General features: G+C 37.4%; 1 protein-coding gene across 3 annotated transcripts in view; it reads right to left on the reverse strand.

Moving 5' to 3' along the window:
• ADCY8 (adenylate cyclase 8) overlaps positions 1-14,344 on the reverse strand; it is a 260,945-nt gene that overhangs the window by 209,685 nt on the left and 36,916 nt on the right. For all 3 annotated transcript variants that reach the window (XM_004047533.5, XM_019031861.4, XM_019031860.4), the window contains exon 2: positions 1,500-1,649. In XM_004047533.5, the coding sequence (XP_004047581.1) occupies positions 1,500-1,649 (150 nt within the window). The remainder of the gene's footprint in view (positions 1-1,499; positions 1,650-14,344) is intronic.

Raw genomic sequence — 14,344 nt, forward strand, 5'->3', positions numbered from 1 at the left:
TCACCCACAATTTCAGCTCTTGTTGTGACAAAGCATTAAGAACAGTTGAATAAATTATTAATATGGCAGCATTCTCTGAATTGGCACAGATCCCATGGAAAGAGTGACATGCCAGTCTGGCAACTGATCTGTTTTGCACACGAACTTAATACAATAGTCCTGGGAGATACTCATGTTTATTGTACAAGGTGTTTTCTTTCTTAAAGTTATTTTTCTTAATTATTCCAAGGGCTATTCAGAGAAACTACTATGAGGTTCCAGAATTATTTTAGGCAATAACACAGAAATTCCTTATTCTGAATTTTGTAAAGTCAAAGTAAGATCTGAAAACTCAGTAGTTTCCTCTGCCCTGGGCGACAGCAGATGGCAGTGGGAGTTCAGTCCTGTCAGGTGGGCCCTACCTGTCTGTCTCATCCATTAGAGTCACATGGACCTGGCTTCACTCACTTCAGAGATCCCTGACTTCCTGGTGATTTGATGCAAATTAATCATGAAGAAAATGTTGAGCCTTTCTCTGCTACTTTCTTTATGATTTTTGCAAACTATTATTGCCTAAAGTCTTAAATAAGAAATGTGCTGTATTATAAATAATAAGACATAACTTTAAGAAAAAGGGCTTAGTTAAAAAAAGGTCTAGGATTGTAGAGATAATATATCTACAAGCATAAAATTTCCAAGAGCATATATACTTGGGATGCTACAAGTTGATGCTAAAATCAGTTTTCAACACGTACTTGATATTCCACTTGGAAAATTGTGTTCAAAACAAAGGTATTCATGGACTTAAAATATATAAATAGCTTTAATAGGGACAAATCTTTATTCTTTGAAAGTAAATTTAATTTTGGAGAAATATATTATTTGAGGCCAAAGCTACTTTTAAGTTCTTATAACATCCACCCAATCAGGATGTCCAAAAAATTCTTTTATCTTAACCTCTCCAAATTGGAACACATTATTGCCCCCTGCAATCCAACTTCTTTTCCTACTGTATCCCTTATTTTGATGTTGGCATCATGTCCACAGGACTTTTTTGTGTACATCTCTTCTAAAAATCAGGTTGTGGTTTTAGAGACTAGACAAGTATAAGATTCTTCCATGCGCGTACTCTAATTTGAATTGGTAAACAGAAAAAAAAATATCTGAAATAACACATTTACAGTTTAAAAGAAAGAGGGTCAAAGATAGGCATGCTGATGATTTTGAGGAATCATGACCTTGTTCACAAACACAGATGTCAGTGAAAGGTGTCAGAAAATAAATTTGTGACTGTAATCTCTTTATTTCTTATGGGGAACGATGAATTGAGTGTGGAGAATAAGACCAACCCATTTTGACCTGTAAGTCTAACACAACTATTTCAGACTCTGGAATCCTATGACATAAACTTTAAGAGAACACTTTTAAGTCAGGACGTGTTTGGGAGTAAAACAGTAGCTCCATATAATTTAGAGACTGGCTAGGTGATAACTAAAACACACAGCCTTGTCAGTTGGTACCTGTCTTTGGTTCTCTGTCTCCAGGCGCAGCCTGGCCTCCACACACCTCCGAGTCTCCAGGAAAGCTTGTCGCTGGGCCCGGTCTGACAGGTAACTGATGAAGATTCCAGCTGTGTTCATACACATGAATAACACTGCCTGGGCCACAACCTAAAACAAACACAGTCTGGTCAGGTGCTTAAAACAAAAGCTATTTACAAGCAACAATAAAATATACAAATAAATATGAATTTCCAAGGTAAATCCTAATGTAGTAATCCATATGTTTAATCGCATGTTTGTAGAGCTATGCCCTTCATTCAGATCTTGAGGCAAATGTCATCCCTTTGGAGAAGGCTTCTTTCACCACTTTCTCCAATTTAAGGCTTCTTTCTCCCCAGGTTTAGACTGGAGTCTTCATGGGAAACCTGCTGTGAAAAAGAGGGAATCTGGTTGGCTTCTTCACTCCACCTTATCTGTCTCCCCTTCACCAGCAAAAGCTTCTGGCTTTTAAGGGGCTGGAGAATCTGGTGGGGATAAAAAGAAGAGACTAATAAGAAACAGGAAAGGAATCCATTGAATACCTTTGCCTTCGAATACATTGACTACTATATTTAGACTCTGGTGTTCTCGGGTCTTCTTGGATAGAATCCAAGTCTTGTTTCTAACTCAAGAAAAGAAACACGTTTTTCTATTGCTTTTCATCTCCACTTCCATTATTCTATTTCTAGGCATCAAAATATGCTTCCTGGACTCTTAAATTGGGCTTCCTACTTTTTCATTTGCCCCCTTTCTAACTACTGTTCAGTCAAGAAAAGTAGACAGATTCTTGAAAAGGGGTCAACACATGGAAGAATTTCATACATAAAGTATGAATTTCTTTATTTTCATGGCTTTAGCCTGAGAACAGGTCACAGCTCATGCAATATGTGGTAGCTGTAACTCCAATAGAAAATGCAGGTGGCTTAAAGAAGCAAAGAACAGAGTTCCAGACCACTGTAGCTTCCAGAAGGTGGGAGGAGAATTCCAAAAAGAAAAGAACCCGGTGAAAGAAAACCTAAAATTGTTTTATAACCTCTTATCTGAACCACATATGCACAGGGAAGACAGTAAGCAATTGATAAGGATAAAATAACTGAACTGATATTTGAACTGCAGTCCAAAAGACAGACTTTCTTTTGATTTCAATCAAGTTAATTACCTGCTAAAGTGAAATGGAACAAAACAAAAATCACTATTTCCAGGGGTATGTAAGATAATTCAGTCTTAACCATAGAGCATTCACAATGCCCAGAACATAGCACAGAATTATGTGACATAAAAATAAACATTAAAATGTGACTCAATCTCAAGAGAAAAGATAGTCAACAGACATCTATTCTAATCTGACCCAGATGTTGGAATCAGCAGGTCGAGATTATAATAGTTCTTACAACTTTGCTCAGTGACATTCTAGCAGTGAATGAAATTCACTGAAAGTAAATATTTTAGCAGTGAATGAAAAGATAAGAAATAAGAAAAGAAATAGAAACCTCAAAAAAAGAAAATTTCAGAACTGAAAAAGAAAATATCTGAACCAACTGGATATTAACAGCAGAACATAGATGATGGAAGAATCAGTAAATTTGGAAATATGCCAATAGAATATAACCATTTTGAAAAAATTATTAATAATTATTTAATAATATATATTAATAAATAAAAATATATTTTATATACTTTTTTGAAAGTGCTGGGATTACATACATGAGCAACTGTGCCTGGCACATATATATATATATATATATATATATATATATTTGAGATAGGGTCTCACTCTGTCACCCAGGCAGGAGTGCAGCAGCACGATCTTGGCTCACTGCAACCTCTGCCTCCCAGATTCAAGCAATTCTCCTGCCTCAGCCTCCTGAGTAGCTGGGATTACAGGTGTGCACCACCGCATGTGGCTAATTTTTGTATTTTTAGTAGAGATGAGATTTTCCTATGTTGGCCGGGCTGGTCTTGACATCCTGACCTCAGGTGATCTGCCTGCCTGGGCCTCCCAAAGTGCTGGGATTACATGTGTGAGCCACCACGGACAGCCAAAAAAATTTTTTTAAATGATTTATGAAAAGGTTTTAGTAGTTCATGTGACAACATTGAAGGGCCTAACATATATATTATTGGATTCTCAGAAGGAAAGGAAGGAGAGAATGGGGCTAAACTAATTTGCTTAAAGATATAATGCAATTCTTATAAATTTTATCAGGATACATATTTACAGGTTCAATAATCTTAGCAAACCCTACATAGGATAACTGTGAACAAAACTATTCCTGGGCACATCATAATCAAAATGCTAAAAAAACAAAATCTTGAAAACAGTCAGATAAAAATGTTACATATAGGAGACATATTCTTCAGTTATGATAAAGATTTTCACATTAGATAAAAAGAAATATTATATGTCCTATTTGTAAAATATAGTCCTAAAGTATATTGATATAAAAATTTGGAAGTGAAAACAAAATAAAGCTGGCTTTGTTGTATAAATGCCAGACTAAAGATAATTTTTTGAAAAGGGCATTACTAGAGATAAGTAGGGTCACTATACAATAATAAAGTGTTTAATACATCAGAAATACATAAAAATTCTGAACATGGACACATTTAATAGCATAGCCTCAAAGTATACACTGCAAAATAAGATAAAAGTCTATGTAATTATTTATAAATCTATAGTCATAGTGGTCTCTTTTAACACAATTTTCAGCAGTTTATAAACCAAACAGATTAAAAAGTCAGCAAAGATAGAGATAATTTGGAAAGCTCATATGATTAACAACCTTGAAATGAAACATTGATATGGTTTGGCTGTGTCCCTACCAAAATCTCATCTTGAATTGTAGCTCCCATAATTCTGAGGTGTAGTGGGAGGGATCCAGTGGGATAAAATTAAATCATGGCGATGGTTTCCCCCATACTGTTCTCATGGTAGTGAATAAGTCTTAAGGTATCTGACGGTTTTATGAGAGATTTCTTCTTTCACTTGGCTTTCATTCTGTCTTGCCTGCCACCATGTAAGACATGCCTTTCTCCTTCTGCCATGATTGTGAGGCCTCCCTAGCCACGTGGAACTGTGAGTCCATTAATCCTCTTTTTCTTTATAAATTACCCAGTCTCAGGTATGTCTTTATCAACCTCATGAAAACGGACTAATACAAACATGCTATTCAATAATTAGATAGTAGAAATTCTTTTAAGGCACATATTGAAAATTTGTAAAATATCATCTTAGGATAGGACTTGAAGTTAGCCTCAGCAAATTTTAAAAACCAGGTTTCATCTCCTGTTACAGTGTTTCAAAGAAATGCTTCAGGATCTTGATCCTACTTGTTTAAAATGTCCGCTGAAAGCTCTTCTCTTGTCTGCAGCTGATTTGGGCACGTGGATTTTCATACCCATCAAGTAGAGTTTGATCAACTTTCATTGTTCAGCCAGAATTGTGTAAGCTGAACTAATTGAGATGTCAATGATATTGGCTATTGTTTCTGCCGTTAATAGTTGGTCCTCTTCAATTAGGACATGGACACAATTAACTTTTTCTTCACAGACTGATGTGGATTGTCTGCCCTGTGGGCTTTACATCTTCAACATCATCTCATCCTTTCTTAAAATGAGTGATCCATTTGTAAACTGCCGATTTCTCTGGGGCATTCTTTCTATGAACTTTTGTAAAGCACCAGTGATTTCACCATTCTTCCACCAAAGCTTCCCCATCAATTTGACGTTTGTCCTTACTTCAATTTTAGCAGAATTCATGTTGCTCTGATAGGGGTTCTTTTGTAACTGATATCTTATCCTTTTTAGTATCTCAAGTTGAATCCTATTTAGACACATTGCCACATTTGTATAAGTTTATTTTGGTGCAAAAAGTTTTGAAATCCATATTATCTTACCATAAACCCATCATTTAAATCCAGTTAAATAAACAACTGTGAGTAATCACTGATCCTGTGGAGTCAAGTGGGCATGAACATTTTGAAAAATCTCTCGTATTGCTTAGTTTGACTTCAGTTGTTTTTAAATTTTATATCATTGGAATCACATTTTTTACTGAACATTATTTTCTTTATTCATTTTGATGCATACATTGATAGTTCCTTTATTTTTACTGCTAAATAGTACTTAATACACCACAAAATATTTATCTGTTCCACTACTCGTGGACATTCTGATTATTTCCACTCCCATTCTCTCGTGGAAAATGCTGCTCTGAACATTGTGGGCATGTTCCTGGGGCACATGTGCAAAGGTGACTCTGGGGTGTGGAGTGGGAATACTCAGTGCTAACCTGGTGGATACAGAATGGTCTCCCATTATGATTTTAATATCAATTTCCCCGATTACTAACATTTCACACCGGCTAGGTTGTGGGGAAAATAGTCACTCTTATACCTAGTTGGTGAAATGTGTGAATTTGGCAATATCTGTAAAAATTGACAATATTTCTACTCATGAGTTCAGTAACCCTAATTCTGTCGACTTATTTCATAAATATGACCATCCATGTGCAAAGATCAAAGGATATAATAAGATCCTTTACAATAATAAATAATTAGAAATAACTTAAATGACCCTAAACAGACGATTGGTCATATTATAAATCCATCCAGTTGAAAAGTGGGTGTGGGAGAAGGAAAGAACTAACATGTGCTATCATTTTTAAATGCACAGACACACTCAATAAGTTATTGGGTAATGCTGGGGACAGAAACTGAAGTCTGGGTTTTTAAACTCTACCTTTTTGGTTTTTGTATATGTGCATGTAGTGTACCTATTATAATATAATATATTGTTAAAATAGTAAAATGAAGACTTCCCATCATGACAATGAGGATCGTTTGATCTTCTTCAAGACCATTTTGTACTTTTCCTCACTTACTCATTTTGCTCTAACCAATCTGATTTCTGTTACTTTCCATTCCTTCATTAGATTTTTACCATTTCTGGGACATTCAAATGTCGTCTCTTCTTCGAACACTACTCTCCATACTTCTTGCCTTGCTGATTCCTCTTATCCTTCTGTTCTTGGCTTTATTATAGTTTTCTCAGATAGACACTCCCTGATCACTATATCAAAGTAGGATTTCCCTGCTATACTTTATTCCTGCACCCTGTAAATTCATCACAAATTGTAATTATATGTTATTTGCTTGCTTGGTTACTTGATGCCTATCTGCCGCACTGGATTGTGAATTCTAATAATACAGAGATGATGTTTGTTTTAGCCATTAATGGACAACTAGCATCCAGCACAGTAAATAAATGCTCAGCATAGTGTCAATTAATTGCTCAGCACTTAATAAGTTCTAGATATTTGATAAATAAATACATGAATGGGTGAATAGCTTTCCTGTGTACCAGTAATCATCATTTATAAAATATGCCAGAACAATGATCTTACAATAGCATTGGTAAGATAAAACACCAAAACTATTCTTAAGCAATACTAACAAATGCATGAGAGCTAGAAAAGAAAAAAAGTACATGACTTTACAAAAGATAAAGAAGAGAGGTATTTCTGTTAAAAATGCTATTATTAACTATGCTAATAGTTATAATATGTAACTATATATATGCATGACTTAAGATGATTTACAGCTTTAATATTATTACAATCAAAATCCCATATGGAATTTTTATTTGGGACTTGAAAGATGATTTAAAAGTATATCTGAAAGAACACATGAGTTAGACTATCAAATAAATTTTTAACAAAAGAGATTAGAGGGGGGTCTTGAGCAACCAGAAGGTAACATGTAGTATAATGCTATGATAATTAAAACTGTCACAGCAGAGAAAAACCCAACTGCAAAATTAATGGAATAAAGTAGACTATGCTGTATAGAAACAGACAATAAAAATTGTAACAAGTTTGTACATGATACATGTAGCTCAAAGATCAAAGGTTTAATGGGAAAGAAAATTTTCCCAAAAAAGATAATTGGTCAACTACAGGGGAAAAAAATGGACTGATAGTCACCTCATATTATATGCAAAAATAAATGCCAATGGATTAGAGCTAAATGTGGAGAATGAAACTATAAAAAGGGAGAAAAATAAAGGGGAATACTGCTCTAATCTAAGCAGAAAAATGTGAGCAAAGTCTCAAATTAAAGAAAACTGGTTCTTATTAACAAAACCAATCTGATACCTTGCTGATATGAAGGAACTTTACTGTAATATTTATGAGAAGAAAATTGGCAACATGTTGCAAAATTTGACGCATTTCTTTTGACCCACTGACCCAACCTCTAGAAATCTGTCTTTAGGAGATCATCAGACAGAACATTAGAAACTTCTGTTAGGGAATATTCATTGTAGCTTTATTCATGAAAAATTTATAAATGGAAACTGCATATTTTTAACAGTAAGGGAAATGGCTGAATAAATTGTGGTCTGTGTAAATAAAAAGAATGTAAAATTGCATTTAAAATACTTAATGACATTAGCAAATCTCTGATGAATTAAGTAAAATGTAATATTTTAAACTGCACTTAACATACAAATCTATAAATTCAATGTGATTCTAATGCTTAAAATATGAAGAAATATATATACATATACATATATAAATAAAAATAAGTACATAAGTCTGCACGCACTTGTGTAAATATGTGTGTATCTGTGTGTGTACTGAAATAGGAAGAATAAGTTATTCAAACAAACTCAGTTGTGGAGATCTAACAAGGCAGTACAAACCCTAAGGTGTCAAGATCTACACTTAGACAGGTGACCCTAGCATTTGGGGCTTCTTCCTTCCTGGGGGCATTTGCAGATTCCAAAAGAGATGACTGAGAGTCTGAGAAGCAGAGCAGGATGTTCAAAACTTATGCAGCCAGTAGAACAAATCCTGAGGTCTGGAACCAATGGGAAAAAAACAATGCAGAAAAGACCATCCAGATAGAGTCTCCTGATCTTGGCCAGTAACTGACCTCACAAATAACTTTAAAAATAAGTGTTTGGGTTTTAGTATCTAGTAATTATCTAAAAATGCCTGAACTGCTCAATTATTACTATTATTAATTTTTACTAAATGTTTTGATGGAAATACCACCCCATTGTGGCAGTAGCAAATTGGTAGTTCCGTGAAGGGTTAAATGCATATGGTGATGACCATCTCAGATTGGTTGTGCTTTGTAATCCCTCCAACCTACGGCTCTACCTGGATCCCTCGGGTCCCATCCTATCTGTAAGCCACCTCTGACCCAGAGTTGATGTGCTAGGTGTGAGATACTTGAGAAATATTTATTAATCATTTGTTCCTGCACTTATGCATTTGTAAACTACATTTGAAAAGCCTTCCTAACCCCTCACTTCTATTAATTAATCCATTTGAAATTATTTATGGAACGAGTTCTATGTGTCAGGCAGTTTTATAAACCGGCAGTGTACAAAGCAGGTAATGTCCTTCTGTCATTCTAGTGGTGGGAGATGGGCAATAAACAAGTAAACCAAGGAATATTTAACACATGGTGGTGGTGGTAGTATGAGAGTGTGATAAATGCCATAAATAATAATACAGCAGCGTAAGTAGGATGGAAAGTGATGGCACAGGAATAAGACTGCTAATTTAAAGGGAGTTCAGAGAAGGCCTCTCTGATAAGAAGACATTTGAGCAACGACCTGAAAGAAGTGAGGGAGTCATCCTCATTTGGGAAGAGCATTCCAGGCACAGAAAAGTTTCAAGGTTCTGAGGCAGGAGAAGCAAGAATCCACTTCAGCCCAGCATGCGGCCCACTGTGGCTGGAGCAGAGAGCCTTGTGGGAGCCTGGGGAAGAGCTTTCAGAAGCAGACTCTGAAAGGTCTCAAAGGGCCAGACCATGGAGGGTCTTGAAGCTTTTCTCTCCATGAGATGGGAAGACCCTGCAAAGTTCTTAGCACTTGGAAACATGACCTACCATCTGTGTTTCAAGAGTCACTTGGGCGACTGTGAAGAAAACAGACAGTAGTGCAGCAAGGACAGTCAGGGAGACAAGTTAGAGGCTGCTTCCAAGAGTCTCCTTGAAAAGAGATTTTGACTTGGACCACAGTGGTAATTATGCAGGTGATGAGATAGGGCCACACACTGAATGTATTCCAAGGGAAGAGACAACAGGATTTGCTGGTGGATTTTTTGTGGACTACATAGAAAAGAGAAGAGACAAAGATGATTCTCAGCAAGTTCTAGTTAAAAAAAATGCAGATCCTTTGGCCATACTGAGACCCACTGAATATAAATATCCAGGGATGTGATCTTGGAGAACTTTATTTTTAGGAAGCTCCCAAGTCGATCTGCTGCAGTGGGTCCATAGACTGGCATGAAGAAATCTCTGAGTCATGTCAATGACCTGATGATCACGTATAACACTGAACTTTGATATCCTTTTTATTCCCCCAGGGCAGAGCTTGTGTCCACTGTCTCTTGTCTCCTAGCACAGGGCCTAGCATCCCAGTGCTTCATACACTTGCTGAATCTAACCGAGTTGACACAATAACATGAGTGAATTCCAATTGCCCACCTCTTTGGTCCAGTTTTGTGATCACCGGAAAGTGGAAAGTTGTCACTCTGAGGTGAGAAGTCCTCTATGAATTCTTCTGGAACAGGAAGAAGATTCCCTCCTCACTTTCCCCTTCTCGTTCCCCCAACCCCAGGAGTGGAAAGGTTCTCCATGAAGCTGGGGTGATAGAGACAGCATGGGCACTGCTGTTTGATGCCAGGGAGTTCAAAGTTGGAAGCACTCACAGAGCCAGCTTCCCCATTGATATAGGATTTGTGTTTTAAGGGCCTAACTCCCCAGAGTGGAGGTGGGAAAGGGGGATATCTCCCTGGGGTGTCCTGAGGGGCCCCTCCTCTCCACTCTGCACTCACTGTGTGTTTTCTGGTGCCACAGGAAGTTGCACTATATTTTCTTCATAGCACACTTTGTACAAGGAACATCCCCACAGTCTGCAGCCCAAGCTGTTGAAGGCTAGAAAGGCCTGGATTATTCAGAGCAGAAAGAAGATACTTCCACCTATTTCTGGATCTCCCCGAAGCACCCACTCAAGTGTGATTGTGTGCGTGGAAAGACCAGCTCTGGGGAAGTGATCCCTGGATCTGGGCCTTGAGTTCATTTTCTTTTAAACATTTAGACAGAAAATAAAGGAACGATGTGTTGCAATCCAGTACTGATTTGCATTTGGATATTTCCAATACTTTCTTTTGTGGATCTTTTACCCTGGTTTGTCCTTAAGACTGATGTTTCATCATAAATTTTGGAGAATGTTAAAACTGAAATTGGGAGACTAAATAATAACAAGTATGACTTACTTTAATTGAGTTTATATTAAGTGCAGAACACTTTACAAAGTCCCTTTCATACATGTTCCTATTTAATTTCAGTGAGGAAGGAGCCATTATTATGTTTATTTTACATATGTGGGAGCTTGGGATCAGAGAAGTTAAGGAACATCTCTAAAGTTAAACAGCTTCACAGTGGTAGGCCTGGGAATTGGGTACAGGAGGGTGGGGTCTACGCAAGACCTGGCTAGGATCTGATGGAGACCTTTGATATTCAGAGAAAACAAAGCCCACTCAGGAGACAGGGGTATAATTTAGTAAATAAATACTGGACAAGGCAGGAAACAGGTTTAATATTTTGCCACAATGTGCTGGGTGTATGGGAAAAATGTAGGTAAAGGTCTCATATATGCAGGTAAACGAGCCTGGCTGAAGAAGTGTTGGCCTCATTCTCTAATAGCTAGCTAGCATTTGTTGAGCAGAACACTTAATATTGCCAGGAATCATCCAAAGTGCCTTGCATATTTTAATTCATTTAGTCTTCACAATAGCCCAATATGGTAGACACTATAACATGAGCTTTTTGTAGATGCCGGAGCTGAAGCTCGAAGTTTAGTCATTTGCTTGAGATAATGAATGATGCAAGTCGTAAGGCTGAGGTGTGATCCCTGGTAATGGGAGCCAGAGCCTGAATTATAACAGCTGTGCTCACCAACTCCATGGCTGAGTCTCTGCTGGACTAACACAACGACAGTTCACCCCATCAACAAATCCAGGCTCGCCACATGCACCCTAGGATTCGGCCATTTTTACAGATCAGTTCTTGAGCCTGGTAAAGGGAAAAGAGACAACACGCACCTTGGGAAGGAGGTGCGTGTTGTCTGCAGGCCTTTCCAGCACAGTCTAGAAGACCAGGTTGGCTTCCAGGTGGCTCTAGGAAATAAAAGAGCCACCTAAGGCAGGGAAAGGGTCTTCAAATGCATCGTAAAAAATAGTTACTTCATTCAGTTAAGACGTTCATGGAGCATTTCACTGTGAACTAGGTCCCATTCCTGTCTAGGGCCTATATGTTTATCCCTTCCCTCACAAAGGTGTTCTCAAGCACACCACAATATCTCTATCTTTAAATGGAAAAGCTAAGGCCCTGAGAGTAATTTGCCCAAAGCCAAGTAGCTTAAAAAATTCTGGAGCGGTGATTACCACCTGGGCTATTCTGCCACAAAGCCTGAGGACGAGGAGTGAGGGAGAAAACCTGGAAGGAGATTTGACGCTCTCCACAGCTCTCAGGGGTGTCTGGAATCTGCAGTAGGTGGGCGTCCTGAGAGAGTGGGTGGGGCAGCTTCCTACTAAACGCCTTTGCACCTGCCAGATGCTGGAGCTTTTGTAATCAGAGACCTGGGTTTGCATCCCTCAGCTCCACCACCTGCTAGCCATGTGAGTTTAGGCAAGTCACTTTACGTCTCGATGAGCCTCAACTTTCTGATCTGACCAATGGGAATAAACCCTTGCCTCATACAAGTGAGGTTAATACTATATATATGTGTGTGTATATCTAATATATACACATACTATATATACAAATATTATATATATTATATATATCTAATATATATGCATACTATATATACAAATATTTTATATATATACATCATATATATAAATATACTGTATATGAATATGTCTAGCAGATCACAAATGCCCAATAAATGTTAGATATATATGGAAATATGAGGCCATCTATTTTTCCAAAGTCTAGTTTATGGTGTAATTTTTTTCTATTTTATTTCTGGATAAACGATGCACTATGGATGTTCTTCCTCCAGGTTAAGAAATATCCCAGAGGACCATGAAGTATTAAAGTCTTCTATATTTACGGTGCTTTACAAAGAACGTTTATGTCCATTATTTACTCTGCAGGGAAAAGAGTAGAGGGGGTGCTTAGGGATCAGACAGAGTGGCCTTCAGTCCTGTTGCTGCCATTTACCTCCAGGGGGACTGTAGGAAGTCCTTATCCTCACTACGGGAGTGGATACTCAAAGTGTGATTTGCTGTGCTACGCATAGAGGTTAACAGTTTAGCTTAGTGGCTAAGAATTTGGGCTTCTAATAATGCCATTTACTTGTTATGTAAACTTGGCTCAGTTAATCAACTTTTTTGGCCCCCAAATTTTCTTACCTGGAAAACAGGAATACCTGCCTCAAAATGTTGGATAATCAATGAAATTAGCAGAAGACCTGTAACACAATCATTACTCAATATGTATTGACTGTGGTTGCAGTTATTGTCATTATTATTGTTTTCATTGTCTATATGTCACTACAGTGACCCACTGAAGGGATTTAGCAGGTAAGTGACTTGGTCGGGTATGTGTTATAGAAAGGCCACTTGAGGAATAGTTATCGCGAAGGTTAAACGCTTTAAGGATTCAGTGAAGAAAGGGATAAAAGAGGAAGAAAATCATAGGAGTAGCTGCAGAGACAAGAGGAAAGACAAACAGTTCCCACCAACATCCTCTGCCAGGGTCGTGGGCTTTTCCCACAGCTGTTGGCTCTGTGGCCATGCTTCCTGCCTGCCCTTTATAAATAGTACACACTGAATTGGAGAAATAATTATAAATAGTTCATAGTGAAGCTTAAAAAATAACATAGCAATAAAGTAGTAAACTTAAGTAAAAATCTAAGAAAAGGTAAAAAAAAAATGAGGCCTGCTGAACTCAGCTAAAAAAGTAAATAAAAGTAAAATAAATAAAAGAGTAAAACTGAATGATGAAAAACCTCTATTAACAACTTGAATTCCAAGAATAATATCCTGAGAAATTACAAAGTAAGAAGGGGAAAAAATAGTCATTTCAAATGATAACAGAAAGAATTTTGAAAAATAGAATGAAAAGAACAAGAACAGGGATATAAGGTTTTTTAAAAAAATGAATTTAAAAAACTAAGGCTGGGCACGGTGGCTCACGCCTGCATCCCAGCACTTTGGATGGCCAAGGCAGATGCATCACCTGAGGTCACGAGTTCAAGACCACCCTGGTCAACATGGCAAAACCCCATCTCTACTAAAAATAAAAAAATTAGCTGGGCATGGTGGTGGATGCCTATAATCCCAGCTGCTTGGGAGGCGGAGGCAGGAGAATTGCTTGAACCCAGGAGGTAGAGGTTGCAGTGAGCTAGTGAGCTGAGATTGCACCATTGCACTGCAGCCTGGGCAACAAGAGTGAAACACCATCACACACACACACACACACACACACACACACACACACACACACAGACACAAACATCAAGGAAGAAGTAAAAATGTTAAAGGCTAAAAATAAGGCCCATAATTGAGAAAAAATAAAAGAAGTGATTACAACATTTAAAAGTAGGTAAAAATGATGAAGGAATTTTTGCACAAATTTTAAAGTTAAATCATGCTAATGCAAAGTAGTTTAAGATATCAACATATTCAAAATGTCTATTTATTGTATTCAGAGAAGTGGACAAAACAAGTAGCTGTAATTATTCCAGGAGTGTTTTGCAGCCTTACTTAATTCTACCATTTAGAAATCCTGCCAACC

This window comes from Gorilla gorilla, chromosome 7, assembly GCF_029281585.2.
Source record: "Gorilla gorilla gorilla isolate KB3781 chromosome 7, NHGRI_mGorGor1-v2.1_pri, whole genome shotgun sequence".
Lineage (NCBI taxonomy): Eukaryota > Metazoa > Chordata > Mammalia > Primates > Hominidae > Gorilla > Gorilla gorilla.